The sequence below is a fragment of the Salmo salar genome, chromosome 26 (genome assembly GCF_965601325.2).
Source record: "Salmo salar chromosome 26, fSalSal1, whole genome shotgun sequence".
In the NCBI taxonomy this organism is placed as follows: Eukaryota; Metazoa; Chordata; class Actinopteri; order Salmoniformes; family Salmonidae; genus Salmo; species Salmo salar.
The window spans coordinates 48,287,501-48,312,004 of NC_138316.1; the positions used below are offsets into that span (position 1 = coordinate 48,287,501).

At 41.7% G+C, this 24,504-nt stretch overlaps 1 protein-coding gene across 3 annotated transcripts in view; it reads left to right on the top strand.

Annotated features, from left to right (window-relative positions):
• LOC106587766 (C-myc promoter-binding protein) overlaps positions 1 to 24,504 on the top strand; it is a 223,466-nt gene that overhangs the window by 161,292 nt on the left and 37,670 nt on the right. For all 3 annotated transcript variants that reach the window (XM_082969800.1, XM_082969801.1, XM_082969802.1), the window contains exons 19-20: positions 2,567 to 2,711; positions 8,871 to 8,999. In XM_082969800.1, coding sequence (XP_082825926.1) covers positions 2,567 to 2,711; positions 8,871 to 8,999 — 274 coding nt within the window. The remainder of the gene's footprint in view (positions 1 to 2,566; positions 2,712 to 8,870; positions 9,000 to 24,504) is intronic.

A 24,504-nucleotide genomic window follows, 5' to 3' on the forward strand; every position in this document is an offset into this window, starting at 1 on the left:
TTGAGAACAGTACAGTACCTTCCTGTCAGGTTGTACAGTACCTTCCTGTCAGGTTGTACAGTGTCTTCCTGGCAGGTTGTACAGTACCTTCCTGTCAGGTTGTACAGTGTCTTCCTGGCAGGTTGTACAGTACCTTCCTGTCAGGTTGTACAGTACCTTCCTGTTAGGTTGTACAGCACCTTCCTGTCAGGTTGTACAGCACCTTCCTGTCAGGTAACTTCCTGTCAGGTTGTACAGTAACTTCCTGTCAGGTTGTACAGCACCTTCCTGTCAGGTTGTACAGCACCTTCCTGTCAGGTAACTTCCTGTCAGGTTGTACAGTAACTTAGTGTCATGTTGTACAGTAACTTCCTGTCAGGTTGTACAGCACCTTCCTGTCAGGTTGTACAGCACCTTCCTGTCAGGTTGTACAGTACCTTCTCAGGTTGTACAGTACCTTCCTGTCAGGTTGTACAGTACCTTCTCAGGTTGTACAGTACCTTCCTGTCAGGTTGTACAGTGTCTTCCTGTCAGGTTGTACAGTACCTTCCTGTCAGGTTGTACAGTACCTTCCTGTCAGGTTGTACAGTACCTTCCTGTCAGGTTGTACAGCACCTTCCTGTCAGGTTGTAGAGTACCTTCCTGTCAGGTTGTACAGTACCTTCCTGTCAGGTTGTACAGTTCCTTCCTGTAGCAAGCCTTTCCAGGAACTGTCACTACCTGTTTAAATCATTCTACAATACCTATCAATCACAGTAATGTCACTGTAGTTACCTCATCAAGGTTAGAGTACCTGCATCCCAAATTACACCCTATTCCCTTTATATAGCACTCCTTTTGACCATGGCCTGTAGGACTCTGATTAAACGTAGTGCACTGTACAGGGAATAGGGTACCTTTTAGGAGTCATCCAGTATGTTCTGAGTCCGCTGGCTCGCAGGTCAGGAAGCAGAGACATGGACAGTTTTATGTCTCCACGGTTGCAGCCTGCGGCACCAGACACTATAATCACACAGGACATTACAATGAGTTGTGATGCTGTCAACCTGTCAGCATCTCAGCAGATAGCACCCCATTCCCTTTATAGTGCACTTCTTTTGACCGGGGTCTATAGAGCATCCCATAGGGCTCTGGTCTAAAGTAGTGCACTATATAGGGAGTAAGGTGGTGTTTGGGATGCGGGCCCTGGTAACCCGGGCAGTAAATGAACACGTGACCAGTGATGTTACAGTAAAGGAAGGTTATCTCTGAGCACGGTGGAGCCGTGTTGAAGGTTACAGCACCGCTGTCCTGTACTATCTGTTCCCCTGTGGCATTCTATGTGCCTTCCAAATGGCATCATATTCCCTATTGGCCCTGGTCAAATGTACTGCACTATATAGGGAATAGGGGGCCATTTTGGATGCAAGTATTCTGGGAGTAATAGAGGGAGTGATAGAGGGACTTATTTTAGCCTGAGGTATTACTATCAGTATTACCAGGAGTATTACTATCAATATTACTATCAGTATTACCAGCAGTATTACTATCAGTATTACCAGCAGTATTACTATCAGTATTACCAGCAGTATTACTATCAGTATTACCAGCAGTATTACTATCAGTATTACCACCAGTATTACCAGCAGTATTACTATCAGTATTACCACCAGTATTACGATCAGTATTACCAGCAGTATTACTATCAGTATTACCACCAGTATTACCACCAGTATTACTATCAGTATTACCAGCAGTATTACTATCAGTATTACTATCAGTATTACCAGCAGTATTACCAGCAGTATTACTATCAGTATTACCAGCAGTATTACCACCAGTATTACTATCAGTATTACCACCAGTATTACCACCAGTATTACCAGCAGTATTACTATCAGTATTACCAGCAGTATTACTATCAGTATTACCAGCAGTATTACCACCAGTATTACTATCAGTATTACCACCAGTATTACCACCAGTATTACCAGCAGTATTACCACCAGTATTACCAGCAGTATTACTATCAGTATTACCAGCAGTATTACCACCAGTATTACTATCAGTATTACCACCAGTATTACCACCAGTATTACCACCAGTATTACTAGGATGGACAGCAACACTGGCTGCTGTCATTTATAGAAGAGCTTTTTTTGTTGGCCTGCAGTCTGGAATTACAATGACTTTTTGTCTGTATATTTGTCTGTGTGTGTGTGTGTGTGTGTGTGTGTGTGTGTGTGTGTGTGTGTGTGTGTGTGTGTGTGTGTGTGTGTGTGTGTGTGTGTGTGTGTGTGTGTGTGTGTGTGTGTGTGTGTGTGTGTGTGTGTGTTTGTGTATAAGTAAGGAAGTGTAGCCTATATCAGTGAGTTCATAATTATGCTTCTTTCTCCCTCCACTCCACCTCCTCCTCTTCTCCTTTCCTCCCCCTCCTCCTCCCCTCCCTCCCCCTCCTCCTCCACGTCTTCCTCTCCTCCTCCACCTCCTCTTCTCCCCCTCCCCCTCCTCCTCCCCCTCCTCCTCTCCTTTCCTCCCCCTCCTCTTCTCCCTCCTCCTCTCCTCCCCCTCCCCCTCTCCTCCCACTCCTCCTCTCCTCCTCTTCCAGGCGGTGTTAGAGTCTACCTGGCCCTCCAGTACCAGAGGAGGTTACTTCATGTGGATGAAGCTGAGGAACGTGGTTATGGGTGTGGCTCAGTTCAGACAGGCGCTACGCAAACAGCAGCCTCCACCCACTCAGAGCCCTCTGTCAGGTAACCATGACGATGCACCAAGCTCCTTAGGCTGTGATTGTAAAGTGCTGTGAACTTAACACGTTGTGAGGTTATTGTGAGGTTGCTGATTTGTCTGACAGACAAGACGGATGTGCATGCTTCTTTATGAAATGTGTTGGTTTGGATGTGATGCTAAGCGTCAGTGTAATAGTGGATGTGTCTGAAAGAGCAATGTGAGAGGTGTCTGTCGTTTCAAACACATATTACATACATACTACAATACATCATTCATCACATTAGATACAACAGATTCAGTAGAAACCTTCAGATAAGAATACATGAAATTAACACTCACCCTGTACACCCTTTGCTGTGTGGTTCTGTGTGGTGCTGTCTGGTGCTGTCTGGTGCTGTGGTGCTGTGTGGTGCTGTCTGGTGCTGTCTGGTGCTGTCTGGTGCTGTGGTGCTGTGTGGTGCTGTCTGGTGCTGTGTGGTGCTGTCAGGTGCTGTGTGGTTCTGTGTGGTGCTGTCTGGTGCTGTCTGGTGCTGTGGTGCTGTGTGGTGCTGTCTGGTGCTGTGTGGTGCTGTCAGGTGCTGTGTGGTTCTGTGTGGTGCTGTGTGGTGCTGTGTGGTGCTTTCTGGTGCTGTCTGGTGCTGTGTGGTGCTGTCTGGTGCTGTCTGGTGCTGTGTGGTGCTGTCTGGTGCTGTCTGGTGCTTTCTGGTGCTGTGTGGTGCTTTCTGGTGCTGTGTGGTGCTGTCTGGTGCTGTGTGGTGCTGTCTGGTGCTGTCTGGTGCTGTGTGGTGCTGCCTGGTGCTGTCTGGTGCTGTCTGGTGCTGTCTGGTGCTGTCTGGTGCTTCCTGGTGCTGTGTGGTGCTGTGTGGTGCTTTCTGGTGCTGTCTGGTGCTGTCTGGTGCTGTGTGGTGCTGCCTGGTGCTGTCTGGTGCTGTGTGGTGCTGTCTGGTGCTGTGTGGTGCTGTGTGGTGCTGTCTGGCAGAACTTAGAACTCAGAAAAAAATCGAATCAAAGTTCCTTCTCTCCACTTGCAGTGAACTTGTATTGTATTGTACTGTATTGTACTGTATTGTATTGTATTGTATTGTACTGTATTGTATTGTATTGTATTGTACTGTATTGTATTGTACTGTATTGTATTGTATTGTACTGTATTGTACTGTATTGTATTGTACTGTATTGTACTGTATTGTACTGTATTGTATTGTATTGTATTGTATTGTATTGTACTGTATTGTATTGTACTGTATTGTATTGTATTGTATTGTATTGTATTGTATTGTACTGTATTGTATTGTATTGTATTGTATTGTACTGTACTGTATTGTATTGTATTGTATTGTATTGTATTGTACTGTATTGTATTGTATTGTATTGTACTGGCACCAGCACACCTCCAGGTCAGCCATGACTAGGCCTCTGGTTCTCTAGTGCAGGGTTTCCCAAACCTCTCCTTGGCCCCCCAGACCTAAACTGTCACCTGATTCATTGAGTCAAAGGCTTGATGATTAGCTGACTAATTATATCAGGTGTGACGTGGAGAGGGTTGGGAAACCCTGCCTAGTGACCTATTAAACACTGTAGTCCTCTAGTGACCTGTAAAACACTGTAGTCCTCTAGTGACCTATTAAACACTGTAGTCCTCTAGTGACCTATAAAACACTGTAGTCCTCTAGTGACCTGTAAAACACTGTAGTCCTCTAGTGACCTGTTAAACACTGTAGTCCTCTAGTGACCTGTAAAACACTGTAGTCCTCTAGTGACCTGTAAAACACTGTAGTCCTCTAGTGACCTATAAAACACTGTAGTCTTCTAGTGACCTATTAAACACTGTAGTCCTCTAGTGACCTATAAAACACTGTAGTCCTCTAGTGACCTATAAAACACTGTAGTCCTCTAGTGACCTATTAAACACTGTAGTCCTCTAGTGACCTGTAAAACACTGTAGTCCTCTAGTGACCTATTAAACACTGTAGTCCTCTAGTGACCTATTAAACACTGTAGTCCTCTAGTGACCTGTAAAACACTGTAGTCCTCTAGTGACCTGTAAAACACTGTAGTCCTCTAGTGACCTATTAAACAGTGTAGTCCTCTAGTGACCTATTAAACACTGTAGTCCTCTAGTGACCTATTAAACACTGTAGTCCTCTAGTGACCTATTAAACACTGTAGTCCTCTAGTGACCTGTAAAACACTGTAGTCCTCTAGTGACCTGTTAAACACTGTAGTCCTCTAGTGACCTATAAAACACTGTAGTCCTCTAGTGACCTGTAAAACACTGTAGTCCTCTAGTGACCTGTTAAACACTGTAGTCCTCTGGTGACCTATAAAACACTGTAGTCCTCTAGTGACCTATTAAACACTGTAGTCCTCTAGTGACCTATAAAACACTGTAGTCTTCTAGTGACCTGTAAAACACTGTAGTCCTCTAGTGACCTGTAAAACACTGTAGTCCTCTAGTGACCTATTAAACACTGTAGTCCTCTAGTGACCTATTAAACACTGTAGTCCTCTAGTGACCTATTAAACACTGTAGTCCTCTAGTGACCTGTAAAACACTGTAGTCCTCTAGTGACCTGTAAAACACTGTAGTCCTCTAGTGACCTGTAAAACACTGTAGTCCTCTAGTGACCTATTAAACACTGTAGTCCTCTAGTGACCTGTAAAACACTGTAGTCCTCTAGTGACCTATTAAACACTGTAGTCCTCTAGTGACCTATAAAACACTGTAGTCCTCTAGTGACCAATAAAACACTAGTCCTCTAGTGACCTATAAAACACTGTAGTCCTCTAGTGTCCTGTAAAACACTGTAGTCCTCTAGTGACCTATTAAACACTGTAGTCCTCTAGTGACCTGTAAAACACTGTAGTCCTCTAGTGACCTATAAAACACTGTAGTCCTCTAGTGACCTATAAAACACTGTAGTCCTCTAGTGACCTATTAAACACTGTAGTCCTCTAGTGACCTATTAAACACTGTAGTCCTCTAGTGACCTATTAAACACTGTAGTCCTCTAGTGACCTATAAAACACTGTAGTCCTCTAGTGACCTGTAAAACACTGTAGTCCTCTAGTGACCTATTAAACACTGTAGTCCTCTAGTGACCTGGAAAACACTGTAGTCCTCTAGTGACCTATTAAACACTGTAGTCCTCTAGTGACCTATAAAACACTGTAGTCCTCTAGTGACCTGTAAAACACTGTAGTCCTCTAGTGACCTATTAAACACTGTATTCCTCTAGTGACCTATTAAACACTGTAGTCCTCTAGTGACCTGTAAAACACTGTAGTCCTCTAGTGACCTATAAAACACTGTAGTCTTCTAGTGACCTATAAAACACTGTAGTCCTCTAGTGACCTATTAAACACTGTAGTCCTCTAGTGACCTATAAAACACTGTAGTCCTCTAGTGACCTGTAAAACACTGTAGTCCTCTAGTGACCTGTAAAACACTGTAGTCCTCTAGTGACCTATTAAACACTGTAGTCCTCTAGTGACCTATTAAACACTGTAGTCCTCTAGTGACCTATAAAACACTGTAGTCCTCTAGTGACCTGTAAAACACTGTAGTCCTCTAGTGACCTATAAAACACTGTAGTCCTCTAGTGACCTATAAAACACTGTAGTCCTCTAGTGACCTGTAAAACACTGTAGTCCTCTAGTGACCTATTAAACACTGTATTCCTCTAGTGACCTATTAAACACTGTAGTCCTCTAGTGACCTGTAAAACACTGTAGTCCTCTAGTGACCTATAAAACACTGTAGTCTTCTAGTGACCTATAAAACACTGTAGTCCTCTAGTGACCTATTAAACACTGTAGTCCTCTAGTGACCTGTAAAACACTGTAGTCCTCTAGTGACCTATAAAACACTGTAGTCTTCTAGTGACCTATAAAACACTGTAGTCCTCTAGTGACCTATTAAACACTGTAGTCCTCTAGTGTCCTGTAAAACACTGTAGTCCTCTAGTGACCTATTAAACACTGTAGTCCTCTAGTGACCTATAAAACACTGTAGTCTTCTAGTGACCTATAAAACACTGTAGTCTTCTAGTGACCTATAAAACACTGTAGTCTTCTAGTGACCTATTAAACACTGTAGTCCTCTAGTGACCTATAAAACACTGTAGTCCTCTAGTGACCTATAAAACACTGTAGTCCTCTAGTGACCTATTAAACACTGTAGTCCTCTAGTGTCCTGTAAAACACTGTAGTCTTCTAGTGACCTATTAAACACTGTAGTCCTCTAGTGACCTGTAAAACACTGTAGTCCTCTAGTGACCTGTTAAACACTCTAGTCCTCTGGTGACCTGTAAAACACTGTAGTCCTCTAGTGACCTATTAAACACTGTAGTCCTCTAGTGACCTATTAAACACTGTAGTCCTCTAGTGACCTATAAAACACTGTAGTCCTCTAGTGACCTGTAAAACACTGTAGTCCTCTAGTGACCTATAAAACACTGTAGTCCTCTAGTGACCTATAAAACACTGTAGTCCTCTAGTGACCTGTAAAACACTGTAGTCCTCTAGTGACCTATTAAACACTGTATTCCTCTAGTGACCTATTAAACACTGTAGTCCTCTAGTGACCTATAAAACACTGTAGTCCTCTAGTGACCTTTAAAACACTGTAGTCCTCTAGTGACCTATAAAACACTGTAGTCCTCTAGTGACCTATAAAACACTGTAGTCTTCTAGTGACCTATAAAACACTGTAGTCCTCTAGTGACCTATTAAACACTGTAGTCCTCTAGTGACCTGTAAAACACTGTAGTCCTCTAGTGACCTATAAAACACTGTAGTCTTCTAGTGACCTATAAAACACTGTAGTCCTCTAGTGACCTATTAAACACTGTAGTCCTCTAGTGTCCTGTAAAACACTGTAGTCCTCTAGTGACCTATTAAACACTGTAGTCCTCTAGTGACCTATAAAACACTGTAGTCTTCTAGTGACCTATAAAACACTGTAGTCTTCTAGTGACCTATTAAACACTGTAGTCCTCTAGTGACCTATAAAACACTGTAGTCCTCTAGTGACCTATAAAACACTGTAGTCCTCTAGTGACCTATTAAACACTGTAGTCCTCTAGTGTCCTGTAAAACACTGTAGTCTTCTAGTGACCTATTAAACACTGTAGTCCTCTAGTGACCTGTAAAACACTGTAGTCCTCTAGTGACCTGTTAAACACTCTAGTCCTCTGGTGACCTGTTAAACACTCTAGTCCTCTGGTGACCTATAAAACACTGTAGTCCTCTAGTGACCTATAAAACACTGTAGTCTTCTAGTGACCTGTAAAACACTGTAGTCCTCTAGTGACCTGTAAAACACTGTAGTCCTCTAGTGACCTATTAAACACTGTAGTCCTCTAGTGACCTATAAAACACTGTAGTCCTCTAGTGACCTATAAAACACTGTAGTCCTCTAGTGACCTATAAAACACTGTAGTCCTCTAGTGACCTATAAAACACTGTAGTCCTCTAGTGACCTATAAAACAGTGTAGTCCTCTAGTGACCTACAAAACACTGTAGTCCTCTAGTGACCTGTAAAACACTGTAGTCCTCTAGTGACCTACAAAACACTGTAGTCCTCTAGTGACCTATAAAACACTGTAGTCCTCTAGTGACCTACAAAACACTGTAGTCCTCTAGTGACCTATAAAACACTGTAGTCCTCTAGTGACCTATAAAACAGTGTAGTCCTCTAGTGACCTTTAAAACACTGTAGTCCTCTAGTGACCTATTAAACACTGTAGTCCTCTAGTGACCTTTAAAACACTGTTGCTTCAATTCACTGGCCCACTAGGATATGGGTTAAAGATGTCACACACACACACACACACACACACACACACACACACACACACACACAGAGTTACAGTCCATAATATTTAACTTGGTCTAAAGCCAGACGGCCCCAGATTGTGTTGACATCCAGGCCGTGGACCACTCCCTGCTGCGCTGCACAGACACCTGTAGAGAAGTTCACTTGCTTCACACACATCCCTCACATCATTTTCATTTTCACAGAAAGTTGCAAATCCCTCACAGACAAATTGATTTAGGCTACATATTCCTCGCTGAAGAACGATCACAGAAAAAGTAATTCACCCTTATTAACACCTTGTTTTTGAGGAGCCAAAATGGTGTCCAAGTTTCTCTTAATGCCTTGTTGTCTTTGGAGCAGATGGCAGCGACCTGGACGCTGTGAGTCACGGCAGCCTGGATAGCTCTGCCGACACTAACACGGCCGAGCAGGGCCCCTACGCCCCTGACTCCATCAAAGTAGACCCAACTGACGATAGGCGTAGCACAGGTACACCCCAAAATGGCTGCCGACTACGCCATCTTACTACGCCTTTTCTCAGTCTGACACGTCCTTTTTTTCTCCTCTCTCATTGCTTCCACACGGCCTCCCTCCACCTCCTCCCTCCTCTCTCAATGCTTCCACACGGCCTCCCTCCACCTCCTCCCTCCTCTCTCATTGCTTCCACACGGCCTCCCTCCACCTCCTCCTTCCTCTCTCAATGCTTCCACACGGCCTCCCTCCACCTCCTCCTTCCTCTCTCAATGCTTCCACACGGCCTCCCTCCACCTCCTCCCTCCTCTCTCATTGCTTCCACACGGCCTCCCTCCACCTCCTCCTTCCTCTCTCAATGCTTCCACACGGCCTCCCTCCACCTCCTCCCTCCTCTCTCAATGCTTCCACACGGCCTCCCTCCACCTCCTCCCTGCTATCTCCCTCCTCCTTTCTCTTCCTGCTCCTTCCTTCCTTCCTTACATCCTTCCTTTCTTCCTCTCTTCTTTCATGGCTTGTTGTCTCCATGTTTTTCCTCCTTCACTATGGTTGCTCTGCTGTCTCCCTACCTAACTACCCACTCCGTCCGTCCCTCCCTGCCTGTGCCTGTGCTGTGTGTGCCCGTGCATGCAGTCAGCCGCGGGGACTGGGGCGGTGTGGGGTCGGACACCCGGTCGGGTCACTCACACTGGGGGGGTTCTGACCTCCACTCCCCCCGCCACTCAGGTAAATCTATGAACTCTCTCTTTCACTATACCTTTCCCTGATACGCTGCCCCTTTCTCAGTGTCTCTCTACCTCAATCTCTGTCTCCCTCTCTTTCACCCTCTCTCTCTCTCTATATACAGTCGTATGAAAAGGTTTGGGCACCCCTCTGAGGCTGCATAATAATGTATTCTGTCATCACAGAAAATGATCACAGTGGCGTGCCATTCATTTTCTAATAAAAGCAGAGTACTGGGGTATTGTCCAGACAAAGATTTTTAGTGTAGCAATATTAAGTTGTATGAAATTAAATCAGATGTGAAAAATAGGCTATGCAAAAATGTGGGCACCCTTGTCATTCTGTTGATTTGAATACCTGTAACTACTTAGCACTGATTAATTGGAACACACAATTGGTTTGGTGAGCTCATTAAGCCTTGAACTTCATAGACAAGTGCATCCAATCATGTGAAAAGGTATTTAAGGTGGCCAATAGCAAGTTGTTGTTCTCTTTGACTCTCCTCTGAAAAGTGGCAACATGGGGGCCTCAAAACAACTCTCCAATGACCTGAAAACAAAGATTGTTCAACATTATGGTTTAGAGGAAGGCTACAAAAAGCTAATCGCAGAGATGTAAGCTGTCAGTGTCCACTGTGAGGAACATAGTGAGGAAATGGAAGGCCACAGGCACAGTTCTTGTTAAGGCCAGAAGTGGCAGGCTAAGTAAAATATCGGAGAGGCAAAGGCGAACGAAGGATGGTGAGAACGGTCAAAAACAGCCCACAGACCACCTCCAAAGACCTACAACATCATCTTCCTGCAAATGGTGTCACTGTGCATCGTTCAACAATTCAGCGCACTTTGCACAAGGAGAAGCTGTATGGGAGAGTGATGCGGAAGAAGCCTTTTCTGCACACACGCCACAAACAGAGTCGCTTGAGGTATGCAAACGCACATTTGGACAAGCCAGCTTCATTTTGGAATAAGGTGCTGTGGACTGATGAAACAAAGATTGAGTCATTTGGTCATAACAAGGGACGTTATGCATGGCGGCAAAAGAACACAGCATTCCAAGAAAAACACTTGCTACCCACAGTAAAATTTGGTGGGGGTTCCATCATGCTGTGGGGCTGTGTGGCCAGTGCCGGTACTGGGAATCTTGTTAAAGTTGAGGGTCGCATGGATTCCACTCAATATCAGCAGATTCTTGGGAATAATGTTGAAGAATCACTCACAAAGTTGAAGTTACGCCGGGGCTGGATATTTCAACAAGACAACGACCCAAAACACTGCTCAAAATCTACCCGGGCATTTATGCAGAGGAACAAGTACAATGTTCTGGAATGGCCATCCCAGTCCCCAGACCTGAATATCATTGAGAATCTGTGGGATGATTTGAAGCGGGCTGTCTATGCTCGGCAACCATCAAACCTAACTGAACTGGAGATGTTTTGTAAGGAGGAATGGTCCAAAATACCTTCATCCAGAATCCACACACTCATTAGAGGCTATAGGAAGCATCAAGAGGCTGTTATTTTAGCAAAAGGAGGCTCTACTAAATATTGATGTGATTTTTCTATTGGGGTGCCCAAATTTATGCACCTGTCTAATTTTGTTTTGATGCATATTGCACATTTTCTGTTAATCCAATAAACCTCATTTCACTACTGAAATATTACTGTGTCCATCAGTTATTTGATAGATCAAAATGAAATTGCTGATCCAAACACCCAATTCTTTATAAATGGAAATCATGAAAATTGTCAGGGGTGCCCAAACTTTTTCATACGACTGTATATATATCTCTCTCTCTCTCTCTTGCTCTACCTCTCTCTCTCGCTCTCTCTTTCTCTACCTCTCTTTCTGGTCCTCTTTCTGGTCCTCTTTCTCTGGCCCTCATTATCTGACCCTCTCTGGCTATCTTTCTCTTTGGCTCGCTCTATGTCTAGTTCTGTCTCTATGTCTAGTTCTGTCTCTATGTCTAGTTCTGTCTCTATGTCTAGTTCTGTCTCTATGTCTAGTTCTGTCTCTATGTCTAGTTCTGTCTCTATGTCTAGTTCTGTCTCTATGTCTAGTTCTGTCTCTATGTCTAGTTCTGTCTCTATGTCTAGTTCTGTCTCTATGTCTAGTTCTGTCTCTATGTCTAGTTCTGTCTCTATGTCTAGTTCTGTCTCTATGTCTAGTTCTGTCTCTATGTCTAGTTCTGTCTCTAGTTCTGTCTCTATGTCTAGTTCTGTCTCTATGTCTAGTTCTGTCTCTAGTTCTGTCTCTATGTCTAGTTCTGTCTCTATGTCTAGTTCTGTCTCTATGTCTAGTTCTGTGTCTAGTTCTGTCTCTATGTCTAGTTCTGTCTCTATGTCTAGTTCTGTCTCTATGTCTAGTTCTGTCTCTATGTCTAGTTCTGTCTCTATGTGTAGTTCTGTCTCTATGTCTAGTTCTGTCTCTAGTTCTGTCTCTATGTCTAGTTCTGTCTCTAGTTCTGTCTCTATGTCTAGTTCTGTCTCTATGTCTAGTTCTGTCTCTATGTCTAGTTCTGTCTCTAGTTCTGTCTCTATGTCTAGTTCTGTCTCTATGTCTAGTTCTGTCTCTAGTTCTGTCTCTATGTCTAGTTCTGTCTCTATGTCTAGTTCTGTCTCTATGTCTAGTTCTGTCTCTATGTCTAGTTCTGTCTCTATGTCTAGTTCTGTCTCTATGTCTAGTTCTGTCTCTAGTTCTGTCTCTATGTCTAGTTCTGTCTCTATGTCTAGTTCTGTCTCTAGTTCTGTCTCTATGTCTAGTTCTGTCTCTATGTCTAGTTCTGTCTCTATGTCTAGTTCTGTCTCTCTGTCTAGTTCTGTCTCTATGTCTAGTTCTGTCTCTATGTCTAGTTCTGTCTCTATGTCTAGTTCTGTCTCTATGTCTAGTTCTGTCTCTAGTTCTGTCTCTATGTCTAGTTCTGTCTCTATGTCTAGTTCTGTCTCTATGTCTAGTTCTGTCTCTAGTTCTGTCTCTCTGTCTAGTTCTGTCTCTATGTCTAGTTCTGTCTCTATGTCTAGTTCTGTCTCTATGTCTAGTTCTGTCTCTAGTTCTGTCTCTATGTCTAGTTCTGTCTCTATGTCTAGTTCTGTCTCTATGTCTAGTTCTGTCTCTATGTCTAGTTCTGTCTCTAGTTCTGTCTCTATGTCTAGTTCTGTCTCTATGTCTAGTTCTGTCTCTATGTCTAGTTCTGTCTCTATGTCTAGTTCTGTCTCTATGTCTAGTTCTGTCTCTATGTCTAGTTCTGTCTCTAGTTCTGTCTCTAGTTCTGTCTCTATGTCTAGTTCTGTCTCTAGTTCTGTCTCTATGTCTAGTTCTGTCTCTATGTCTAGTTCTGTCTCTATGTCTAGTTCTGTCTCTATGTCTAGTTCTGTGTCTAGTTCTGTCTCTATGTCTAGTTCTGTCTCTATGTCTAGTTCTGTGTCTAGTTCTGTCTCTATGTCTAGTTCTGTCTCTATGTCTAGTTCTGTCTCTAGTTCTGTCTCTATGTCTAGTTCTGTCTCTATGTCTAGTTCTGTCTCTATGTCTAGTTCTGTCTCTATGTCTAGTTCTGTCTCTATGTCTAGTTCTGTCTCTAGTTCTGTCTCTATGTCTAGTTCTGTCTCTATGTCTAGTTCTGTCTCTATGTCTAGTTCTGTCTCTAGTTCTGTCTCTAGTTCTGTCTCTATGTCTAGTTCTGTCTCTAGTTCTGTCTCTATGTCTAGTTCTGTCTCTATGTCTAGTTCTGTCTCTATGTCTAGTTCTGTCTCTAGTTCTGTCTCTAGTTCTGTCTCTATGTCTAGTTCTGTCTCTATGTCTAGTTCTGTCTCTAGTTCTGTCTCTATGTCTAGTTCTGTCTCTATGTCTAGTTCTGTCTCTATGTCTAGTTCTGTCTCTATGTCTAGTTCTGTCTCTAGTTCTGTCTCTATGTCTAGTTCTGTCTCTATGTCTAGTTCTGTCTCTATGTCTAGTTCTGTCTCTATGTCTAGTTCTGTCTCTATGTCTAGTTCTGTCTCTAGTTCTGTCTCTATGTCTAGTTCTGTCTCTATGTCTAGTTCTGTCTCTATGTCTAGTTCTGTCTCTATGTCTAGTTATGTCTCTATGTCTAGTTCTGTCTCTATGTGTAGTTCTGTCTCTAGTTCTGTCTCTATGTCTAGTTCTGTCTCTAGTTCTGTCTCTAGTTCTGTCTCTATGTCTAGTTCTGTCTCTATGTCTAGTTCTGTCTCTATGTCTAGTTCTGTCTCTAGTTCTGTCTCTATGTCTAGTTCTGTCTCTATGTCTAGTTCTGTCTCTATGTCTAGTTCTGTCTCTCTGTCTAGTTCTGTCTCTATGTCTAGTTCTGTCTCTATGTCTAGTTCTGTCTCTATGTCTAGTTCTGTCTCTAGTTCTGTCTCTAGTTCTGTCTCTATGTCTAGTTCTGTCTCTATGTCTAGTTCTGTCTCTATGTCTAGTTCTGTCTCTATGTCTAGTTCTGTCTCTAGTTCTGTCTCTATGTCTAGTTCTGTCTCTATGTCTAGTTCTGTCTCTAGTTCTGTCTCTAGTTCTGTCTCTATGTCTAGTTCTGTCTCTAGTTCTGTCTCTATGTCTAGTTCTGTCTCTATGTCTAGTTCTGTCTCTAGTTCTGTCTCTATGTCTAGTTCTGTCTCTATGTCTAGTTCTGTCTCTATGTCTAGTTCTGTCTCTAGTTCTGTCTCTATGTCTAGTTCTGTCTCTATGTCTAGTTCTGTCTCTATGTCTAGTTCTGTCTCTATGTCTAGTTCTGTCTCTATGTCTAGTTCTGTCTCTATGTCTAGTTCTGTCTCTATGTCTAGTTCTGTCTCTATGTCTAGTTCTGTCTCTAGTTCTGTCTCTATGTCTAGTTCTGTCTCTATGTCTAGTTCTGTCTCTATGTCTAGTTCTGTCTCTAGTTCTGTCTCTAGTTCTGTCTCTATGTCTAGTTCTGTCTCTATGTCTAGTTCTGTCTCTAGTTCTGTCTCTAGTTCTGTCTCTAGTTCTGTCTCTATGTCTAGTTCTGTCTCTGTCTAGTTCTGTCTCTAGTTCTGTCTCTATGTCTAGTTCTGTCTCTATGTCTAGTTCTGTCTCTAGTTCTGTCTCTATGTCTAGTTCTGTCTCTATGTCTAGTTCTGTCTCTATGTCTAGTTCTGTCTCTAGTTCTGTCTCTAGTTCTGTCTCTATGTCTAGTTCTGTCTCTATGTCTAGTTCTGTCTCTATGTCTAGTTCTGTCTCTATGTCTAGTTCTGTCTCTATGTCTAGTTCTGTCTCTATGTGTAGTTCTGTCTCTATGTCTAGTTCTGTCTCTAGTTCTGTCTCTATGTCTAGTTCTGTCTCTATGTCTAGTTCTGTCTCTAGTTCTGTCTCTATGTCTAGTTCTGTCTCTAGTTCTGTCTCTATGTCTAGTTCTGTCTCTATGTCTAGTTCTGTCTCTATGTCTAGTTCTGTGTCTAGTTCTGTCTCTATGTCTAGTTCTGTCTCTATGTCTAGTTCTGTCTCTATGTCTAGTTCTGCTCGTCTAGTTCTGTCTCTAGTTCTGTCTCTATGTCTAGTTCTGTCTCTATGTCTAGTTCTGTCTCTATGTCTAGTTCTGTCTCTATGTCTAGTTCTGTCTCTATGTCTAGTTCTGTCTCTAGTTCTGTCTCTATGTGTAGTTCTGTCTCTATGTCTAGTTCTGTCTCTAGTTCTGTCTCTATGTCTAGTTCTGTCTCTATGTCTAGTTCTGTCTCTATGTCTAGTTCTGTCTCTAGTTCTGTCTCTATGTCTAGTTCTGTCTCTATGTCTAGTTCTGTCTCTATGTCTAGTTCTGTCTCTATGTCTAGTTCTGTCTCTATGTCTAGTTCTGTCTCTAGTTCTGTCTCTATGTCTAGTTCTGTCTCTATGTCTAGTTCTGTCTCTAGTTCTGTCTCTATGTCTAGTTCTGTCTCTATGTCTAGTTCTGTCTCTATGTCTAGTTCTGTCTCTATGTCTAGTTCTGTCTCTAGTTCTGTCTCTATGTCTAGTTCTGTCTCTATGTCTAGTTCTGTCTCTAGTTCTGTCTCTATGTCTAGTTCTGTCTCTATGTCTAGTTCTGTCTCTATGTCTAGTTCTGTCTCTATGTCTAGTTCTGTCTCTATGTCTAGTTCTGTCTCTCTGTCTAGTTCTGTCTCTATGTCTAGTTCTGTCTCTATGTCTAGTTCTGTCTCTATGTCTAGTTCTGTCTCTAGTTCTGTCTCTATGTCTAGTTCTGTCTCTATGTCTAGTTCTGTCTCTATGTCTAGTTCTGTCTCTATGTCTAGTTCTGTCTCTAGTTCTGTCTCTATGTCTAGTTCTGTCTCTATGTCTAGTTCTGTGTCTAGTTCTGTCTCTATGTCTAGTTCTGTCTCTAGTTCTGTCTCTATGTCTAGTTCTGTCTCTAGTTCTGTCTCTATGTCTAGTTCTGTCTCTATGTCTAGTTCTGTCTCTATGTCTAGTTCTGTCTCTATGTCTAGTTCTGTCTCTATGTCTAGTTCTGTCTCTAGTTCTGTCTCTATGTCTAGTTCTGTCTCTAGTTCTGTCTCTATGTCTAGTTCTGTCTCTATGTCTAGTTCTGTCTCTATGTCTAGTTCTGTCTCTAGTTCTGTCTCTATGTCTAGTTCTGTCTCTATGTCTAGTTCTGTCTCTAGTTCTGTCTCTAGTTCTGTCTCTATGTCTAGTTCTGTCTCTATGTCTAGTTCTGTCTCTATGTCTAGTTCTGTCTCTATGTCTAGTTCTGTCTCTATGTCTAGTTCTGTCTCTATGTCTAGTTCTGTCTCTATGTCTAGTTCTGTCTCTATGTCTAGTTCTGTCTCTAGTTCTGTCTCTATGTCTAGTTCTGTCTCTAGTTCTGTCTCTAGTTCTGTCTCTATGTCTAGTTCTGTCTCTATGTCTAGTTCTGTCTCTATGTCTAGTTCTGTCTCTAGTTCTGTCTCTATGTCTAGTTCTGTCTCTATGTCTAGTTCTGTCTCTATGTCTAGTTCTGTCTCTAGTTCTGTCTCTATGTCTAGTTCTGTCTCTATGTCTAGTTCTGTCTCTATGTCTAGTTCTGTCTCTAGTTCTGTCTCTAGTTCTGTCTCTATGTCTAGTTCTGTCTCTATGTCTAGTTCTGTCTCTATGTCTAGTTCTGTCTCTATGTCTAGTTCTGTCTCTATGTCTAGTTCTGTCTCTAGTTCTGTCTCTATGTCTAGTTCTGTCTCTATGTCTAGTTCTGTCTCTAGTTCTGTCTCTATGTCTAGTTCTGTCTCTATGTCTAGTTCTGTCTCTAGTTCTGTCTCTATGTCTAGTTCTGTCTCTATGTCTAGTTCTGTCTCTAGTTCTGTCTCTATGTCTAGTTCTGTCTCTATGTCTAGTTCTGTCTCTATGTCTAGTTCTGTCTCTATGTCTAGTTCTGTCTCTATGTCTAGTTCTGTCTCTAGTTCTGTCTCTATGTCTAGTTCTGTCTCTATGTCTAGTTCTGTCTCTATGTCTAGTTCTGTCTCTAGTTCTGTCTCTAGTTCTGTCTCTATGTCTAGTTCTGTCTCTATGTCTAGTTCTGTCTCTAGTTCTGTCTCTAGTTCTGTCTCTATGTCTAGTTCTGTCTCTATGTCTAGTTCTGTCTCTGTCTAGTTCTGTCTCTAGTTCTGTCTCTATGTCTAGTTCTGTCTCTATGTCTAGTTCTGTCTCTAGTTCTGTCTCTATGTCTAGTTCTGTCTCTATGTCTAGTTCTGTCTCTATGTCTAGTTCTGTCTCTAGTTCTGTCTCTAGTTCTGTCTCTATGTCTAGTTCTGTCTCTATGTCTAGTTCTGTCTCTATGTCTAGTTCTGTCTCTATGTCTAGTTCTGTCTCTATGTCTAGTTCTGTCTCTATGTGTAGTTCTGTCTCTATGTCTAGTTCTGTCTCTAGTTCTGTCTCTATGTCTAGTTCTGTCTCTATGTCTAGTTCTGTCTCTAGTTCTGTCTCTATGTCTAGTTCTGTCTCTAGTTCTGTCTCTATGTCTAGTTCTGTCTCTATGTCTAGTTCTGTCTCTATGTCTAGTTCTGTGTCTAGTTCTGTCTCTATGTCTAGTTCTGTCTCTATGTCTAGTTCTGTCTCTATGTCTAGTTCTGTCTCTATGTCTAGTTCTGTCTCTATGTCTAGTTCTGTCTCTAGTTCTGTCTCTATGTCTAGTTCTGTCTCTATGTCTAGTTCTGTCTCTATGTCTAGTTCTGTCTCTAGTTCTGTCTCTATGTCTAGTTCTGTCTCTATGTCTAGTTCTGTCTCTATGTCTAGTTCTGTCTCTATGTCTAGTTCTGTCTCTATGTCTAGTTCTGTCTCTAGTTCTGTCTCTATGTCTAGTTCTGTCTCTATGTCTAGTTCTGTCTCTATGTCTAGTTCTGTCTCTAGTTCTGTCTCTATGTCTAGTTCTGTCTCTATGTCTAGTTCTGTCTCTATGTCTAGTTCTGTCTCTATGTCTAGTTCTGTCTCTATGTCTAGTTCTGTCTCTAGTTCTGTCTCTATGTCTAGTTCTGTCTCTATGTCTAGTTCTGTCTCTAGTTCTGTCTCTATGTCTAGTTCTGTCTCTATGTCTAGTTCTGTCTCTATGTCTAGTTCTGTCTCTCTGTCTAGTTCTGTCTCTATGTCTAGTTCTGTCTCTATGTCTAGTTCTGTCTCTATGTCTAGTTCTGTCTCTAGTTCTGTCTCTATGTCTAGTTCTGTCTCTATGTCTAGTTCTGTCTCTATGTCTAGTTCTGTCTCTATGTCTAGTTCTGTCTCTAGTTCTGTCTCTATGTCTAGTTCTGTCTCTATGTCTAGTTCTGTGTCTAGTTCTGTCTCTATGTCTAGTTCTGTCTCTAGTTCTGTCTCTATGTCTAGTTCTGTCTCTAGTTCTGTCTCTATGTCTAGTTCTGTCTCTATGTCTAGTTCTGTCTCTATGTCTAGTTCTGTCTCTATGTCTAGTTCTGTCTCTATGTCTAGTTCTGTCTCTAGTTCTGTCTCTATGTCTAGTTCTGTCTCTAGTTCTGTCTCTATGTCTAGTTCTGTCTCTATGTCTAGTTCTGTCTCTATGTCTAGTTCTGTCTCTAGTTCTGTCTCTATGTCTAGTTCTGTCTCTATGTCTAGTTCTGTCTCTATGTCTAGTTCTGTCTCTAGTTCTGTCTCTAGTTCTGTCTCTATGTCTAGTTCTGTCTCTAGTTCTGTCTCTATGTCTAGTTCTGTCTCTATGTCTAGTTCTGTCTCTATGTCTAGTTCTGTCTCTATGTCTAGTTCTGTCTCTAGTTCTGTCTCTATGTCTAGTTCTGTCTCTATGTCTAGTTCTGTCTCTAGTTCTGTCTCTATGTCTAGTTCTGTCTCTATGTCTAGTTCTGTCTCTATGTCTAGTTCTGTCTCTATGTCTAGTTCTGTCTCTAGTTCTGTCTCTATGTCTAGTTCTGTCTATGTCTAGTTCTGTCTCTATGTCTAGTTCTGTCTCTAGTTCTGTCTCTATGTCTAGTTCTGTCTCTATGTCTAGTTCTGTCTCTATGTCTAGTTCTGTCTCTATGTCTAGTTCTGTCTCTATGTCTAGTTCTGTCTCTATGTCTAGTTCTGTCTCTAGTTCTGTCTCTATGTCTAGTTCTGTCTCTATGTCTAGTTCTGTCTCTATGTCTAGTTCTGTCTCTAGTTCTGTCTCTATGTCTAGTTCTGTCTCTATGTCTAGTTCTGTCTCTAGTTCTGTCTCTATGTCTAGTTCTGTCTCTATGTCTAGTTCTGTCTCTAGTTCTGTCTCTATGTCTAGTTCTGTCTCTATGTCTAGTTCTGTCTCTATGTCTAGTTCTGTCTCTATGTCTAGTTCTGTCTCTAGTTCTGTCTCTATGTCTAGTTCTGTCTCTATGTCTAGTTCTGTCTCTAGTTCTGTCTCTATGTCTAGTTCTGTCTCTATGTCTAGTTCTGTCTCTATGTCTAGTTCTGTCTCTATGTCTAGTTCTGTCTCTATGTCTAGTTCTGTCTCTAGTTCTGTCTCTATGTCTAGTTCTGTCTCTATGTCTAGTTCTGTCTCTAGTTCTGTCTCTATGTCTAGTTCTGTCTCTATGTCTAGTTCTGTCTCTATGTCTAGTTCTGTCTCTATGTCTAGTTCTGTCTCTCTGTCTAGTTCTGTCTCTATGTCTAGTTCTGTCTCTATGTCTAGTTCTGTCTCTATGTCTAGTTCTGTCTCTAGTTCTGTCTCTATGTCTAGTTCTGTCTCTATGTCTAGTTCTGTCTCTATGTCTAGTTCTGTCTCTATGTCTAGTTCTGTCTCTAGTTCTGTCTCTATGTCTAGTTCTGTCTCTATGTCTAGTTCTGTGTCTAGTTCTGTCTCTATGTCTAGTTCTGTCTCTAGTTCTGTCTCTATGTCTAGTTCTGTCTCTAGTTCTGTCTCTATGTCTAGTTCTGTCTCTATGTCTAGTTCTGTCTCTATGTCTAGTTCTGTCTCTATGTCTAGTTCTGTCTCTAGTTCTGTCTCTATGTCTAGTTCTGTCTCTAGTTCTGTCTCTATGTCTAGTTCTGTCTCTATGTCTAGTTCTGTCTCTATGTCTAGTTCTGTCTCTAGTTCTGTCTCTATGTCTAGTTCTGTCTCTATGTCTAGTTCTGTCTCTATGTCTAGTTCTGTCTCTAGTTCTGTCTCTAGTTCTGTCTCTATGTCTAGTTCTGTCTCTAGTTCTGTCTCTATGTCTAGTTCTGTCTCTATGTCTAGTTCTGTCTCTATGTCTAGTTCTGTCTCTATGTCTAGTTCTGTCTCTAGTTCTGTCTCTATGTCTAGTTCTGTCTCTATGTCTAGTTCTGTCTCTAGTTCTGTCTCTATGTCTAGTTCTGTCTCTATGTCTAGTTCTGTCTCTATGTCTAGTTCTGTCTCTAGTTCTGTCTCTATGTCTAGTTCTGTCTCTATGTCTAGTTCTGTCTCTATGTCTAGTTCTGTCTCTCTGTCTAGTTCTGTCTCTATGTCTAGTTCTGTCTCTATGTCTAGTTCTGTCTCTAGTTCTGTCTCTAGTTCTGTCTCTATGTCTAGTTCTGTCTCTATGTCTAGTTCTGTCTCTATGTCTAGTTCTGTCTCTATGTCTAGTTCTGTCTCTAGTTCTGTCTCTATGTCTAGTTCTGTCTCTATGTCTAGTTCTGTCTCTAGTTCTGTCTCTAGTTCTGTCTCTATGTCTAGTTCTGTCTCTAGTTCTGTCTCTATGTCTAGTTCTGTCTCTATGTCTAGTTCTGTCTCTAGTTCTGTCTCTATGTCTAGTTCTGTCTCTATGTCTAGTTCTGTCTCTATGTCTAGTTCTGTCTCTAGTTCTGTCTCTATGTCTAGTTCTGTCTCTATGTCTAGTTCTGTCTCTATGTCTAGTTCTGTCTCTATGTCTAGTTCTGTCTCTAGTTCTGTCTCTATGTCTAGTTCTGTCTCTATGTCTAGTTCTGTCTCTATGTCTAGTTCTGTCTCTAGTTCTGTCTCTAGTTCTGTCTCTAGTTCTGTCTCTATGTCTAGTTCTGTCTCTATGTCTAGTTCTGTCTCTAGTTCTGTCTCTAGTTCTGTCTCTATGTCTAGTTCTGTCTCTATGTCTAGTTCTGTCTCTATGTCTAGTTCTGTCTCTATGTCTAGTTCTGTCTCTAGTTCTGTCTCTATGTCTAGTTCTGTCTCTATGTCTAGTTCTGTCTCTAGTTCTGTCTCTATGTCTAGTTCTGTCTCTATGTCTAGTTCTGTCTCTATGTCTAGTTCTGTCTCTATGTCTAGTTCTGTCTCTAGTTCTGCTCTGTCTAGTTCTGTCTCTATGTCTAGTTCTGTCTCTATGTCTAGTTCTGTCTCTATGTCTAGTTCTGTCTCTATGTCTAGTTCTGTCTCTAGTTCTGTCTCTAGTTCTGTCTCTATGTCTAGTTCTGTCTCTATGTCTAGTTCTGTCTCTAGTTCTGTCTCTATGTCTAGTTCTGTCTCTATGTCTAGTTCTGTCTCTAGTTCTGTCTCTATGTCTAGTTCTGTCTCTATGTCTAGTTCTGTCTCTATGTCTAGTTCTGTCTCTAGTTCTGTCTCTGTCTAGTTCTGTCTCTATGTCTAGTTCTGTCTCTATGTCTAGTTCTGTCTCTAGTTCTGTCTCTATGTCTAGTTCTGTCTCTATGTCTAGTTCTGTCTCTAGTTCTGTCTCTATGTCTAGTTCTGTCTCTATGTCTAGTTCTGTCTCTATGTCTAGTTCTGTCTCTATGTCTAGTTATGTCTCTAGTTCTGTCTCTATGTCTAGTTCTGTCTCTATGTCTAGTTCTGTCTCTATGTCTAGTTATGTCTCTAGTTCTGTCTCTATGTCTAGTTCTGTCTCTATGTCTAGTTCTGTCTCTATGTCTAGTTCTGTCTCTAGCTGCTCGTCAGTTCTGTCTCTATGTCTAGTTCTGTCTCTATGTCTAGTTCTGTCTCTAGTTCTGTCTCTATGTCTCTGCTATCTTTCTCTGGCTCGCTCTATGTCTAGTTCTGTCTCTATGTCTAGTTCTGTCTCTATGTCTAGTTCTGTCTCTAGTTCTGTCTCTATGTCTAGTTCTGTCTCTAGTTCTGTCTCTATGTCTAGTTCTGTCTCTATGTCTAGTTCTGTCTCTAGTTCTGTCTCTATGTCTAGTTCTGTCTCTATGTCTAGTTCTGTCTCTATGTCTAGTTCTGTCTCTATGTCTAGTTCTGTCTCTAGTTCTGTCTCTATGTCTAGTTCTGTCTCTATGTCTAGTTCTGTCTCTATGTCTAGTTCTGTCTCTCTGTCTAGTTCTGTCTCTATATCTAGTTCTGTCTCTATGTCTAGTTCTGTCTCTATGTCTAGTTCTGTCTCTAGTTCTGTCTCTAGTTCTGTCTCTATGTCTAGTTCTGTCTCTATGTCTAGTTCTGTCTCTATGTCTAGTTCTGTCTCTATGTCTAGTTCTGTCTCTAGTTCTGTCTCTATGTCTAGTTCTGTCTCTAGTTCTGTCTCTAGTTCTGTCTCTATGTCTAGTTCTGTCTCTAGTTCTGTCTCTATGTCTAGTTCTGTCTCTATGTCTAGTTCTGTCTCTAGTTCTGTCTCTATGTCTAGTTCTGTCTCTATGTCTAGTTCTGTCTCTAGTTCTGTCTCTATGTCTAGTTCTGTCTCTATGTCTAGTTCTGTCTCTATGTCTAGTTCTGTCTCTATGTCTAGTTCTGTCTCTAGTTCTGTCTCTATGTCTAGTTCTGTCTCTATGTCTAGTTCTGTCTCTATGTCTAGTTCTGTCTCTAGTTCTGTCTCTAGTTCTGTCTCTATGTCTAGTTCTGTCTCTATGTCTAGTTCTGTCTCTAGTTCTGTCTCTAGTTCTGTCTCTATGTCTAGTTCTGTCTCTATGTCTAGTTCTGTCTCTATGTCTAGTTCTGTCTCTATGTCTAGTTCTGTCTCTAGTTCTGTCTCTATGTCTAGTTCTGTCTCTAGTTCTGTCTCTATGTCTAGTTCTGTCTCTATGTCTAGTTCTGTCTCTATGTCTAGTTCTGTCTCTAGTTCTGTCTCTAGTTCTGTCTCTATGTCTAGTTCTGTCTCTATGTCTAGTTCTGTCTCTATGTCTAGTTCTGTCTCTATGTCTAGTTCTGTCTCTATGTCTAGTTCTGTCTCTATGTCTAGTTCTGTCTCTATGTCTAGTTCTGTCTCTAGTTCTGTCTCTAGTTCTGTCTCTATGTCTAGTTCTGTCTCTATGTCTAGTTCTGTCTCTAGTTCTGTCTCTATGTCTAGTTCTGTCTCTATGTCTAGTTCTATCTCTAGTTCTGTCTCTATGTCTAGTTCTGTCTCTATGTCTAGTTCTGTCTCTAGTTCTGTCTCTGTCTAGTTCTGTCTCTATGTCTAGTTCTGTCTCTATGTCTAGTTCTGTCTCTAGTTCTGTCTCTATGTCTAGTTCTGTCTCTATGTCTAGTTCTGTCTCTAGTTCTGTCTCTATGTCTAGTTCTGTCTCTATGTCTAGTTCTGTCTCTATGTCTAGTTCTGTCTCTATGTCTAGTTATGTCTCTAGTTCTGTCTCTATGTCTAGTTCTGTCTCTATGTCTAGTTCTGTCTCTATGTCTAGTTATGTCTCTAGTTCTGTCTCTATGTCTAGTTCTGTCTCTATGTCTAGTTCTGTCTCTAGTTCTGTCTCTATGTCTAGTTCTGTCTCTAGTTCTGTCTCATTATCTGACCCTCTCTGGCTATCTTTCTCTTTGGCTCGCTCTATGTCTAGTTCTGTCTCTATGTCTAGTTCTGTCTCTATGTCTAGTTCTGTCTCTAGTTCTGTCTCTATGTCTAGTTCTGTCTCTATGTCTAGTTCTGTCTCTAGTTCTGTCTCTATGTCTAGTTCTGTCTCTATGTCTAGTTCTGTCTCTATGTCTAGTTCTGTCTCTAGTTCTGTCTCTATGTCTAGTTCTGTCTCTAGTTCTGTCTCTATGTCTAGTTCTGTCTCTAGTTCTGTCTCTATGTCTAGTTCTGTCTCTATGTCTAGTTCTGTCTCTATGTCTAGTTCTGTCTCTATGTGTAGTTCTGTCTCTATGTGTAGTTCTGTCTCTAGTTCTGTCTCTATGTCTAGTTCTGTCTCTATGTCTAGTTCTGTCTCTAGTTCTGTCTCTATGTCTAGTTCTGTCTCTATGTCTAGTTCTGTCTCTGTGTCTAGTTCTGTCTCTATGTCTAGTTCTGTCTCTATGTCTAGTTCTGTCTCTATGTCTAGTTCTGTCTCTAGTTCTGTCTCTATGTCTAGTTCTGTCTCTATGTCTAGTTCTGTCTCTATGTCTAGTTCTGTCTCTAGTTCTGTCTCTATGTCTAGTTCTGTCTCTATGTCTAGTTCTGTCTCTATGTCTAGTTCTGTCTCTAGTTCTGTCTCTATGTCTAGTTCTGTCTCTATGTCTAGTTCTGTCTCTATGTCTAGTTCTGTGTCTAGTTCTGTCTCTATGTCTAGTTCTG